The sequence below is a fragment of the Penaeus monodon genome, chromosome 15 (assembly GCF_015228065.2).
Source record: "Penaeus monodon isolate SGIC_2016 chromosome 15, NSTDA_Pmon_1, whole genome shotgun sequence".
NCBI lineage: Eukaryota > Metazoa > Arthropoda > Malacostraca > Decapoda > Penaeidae > Penaeus > Penaeus monodon.
This window is the reverse complement of record NC_051400.1, coordinates 38077471-38077951: the sequence shown is the minus strand read 5'-3', so window position 1 is coordinate 38077951 and position 481 is coordinate 38077471. Positions and strand designations below refer to the sequence as shown.

The 481-nt window shown below is 46.8% G+C and overlaps 1 protein-coding gene across 1 annotated transcript in view; it reads right to left on the bottom strand.

Annotated features, from left to right (window-relative positions):
* The window catches only part of LOC119582020, a gene marked incomplete in the record, with an annotated part of 12497 nt that overhangs the window by 7774 nt on the left and 4242 nt on the right, over nucleotides 1–481 (bottom strand). Inside the window, 2 exon segments of the mRNA XM_037930223.1 lie at nucleotides 1–37; nucleotides 260–472. Coding sequence (XP_037786151.1) covers nucleotides 1–37; nucleotides 260–472 — 250 coding nt within the window.

The window sequence follows — 481 nt, the reverse complement described above, 5'->3', positions numbered from 1 at the left end:
ATTCCTCTGTCCTGCAGATTAGGTGTTGATGTACCATCTAGAATGAAATAAGAACATCTAAAATTTTGGCAGTGAGAAGAAAACTGAATTCCACCTGTAGCTCAATTCTGGTATGTTCAACGTGATGTTAACTTATCTGCCCGAAAAATATCCTTCCCCTAAAAGTGTTTGAAGAAGTACCAATGAAATATATTTGATATCCTTGACACCTTTCACACCATCACTCTCCCAGTCCGGCCAAAACAGATGAGAAACTAACCTTTCCTATAGCTGTCCACCGTGTCGGGATAGCTCCTGTCTGCCTGCTGCCAAGACCTTGGCGACAAAGATGGAATTCCGGTTTCTGTGTCCTCCCTTTGGCCTTCTGCCTGCCCTCGGTGGAAGTCTATCCCCTGGGCAAATACTTGCAGAGACGAAGGGCCACTCTCGGGTGTCACTGTGCGTTCCCCTTGAACCAGCCCCTCATCGCACTCTGAATTCC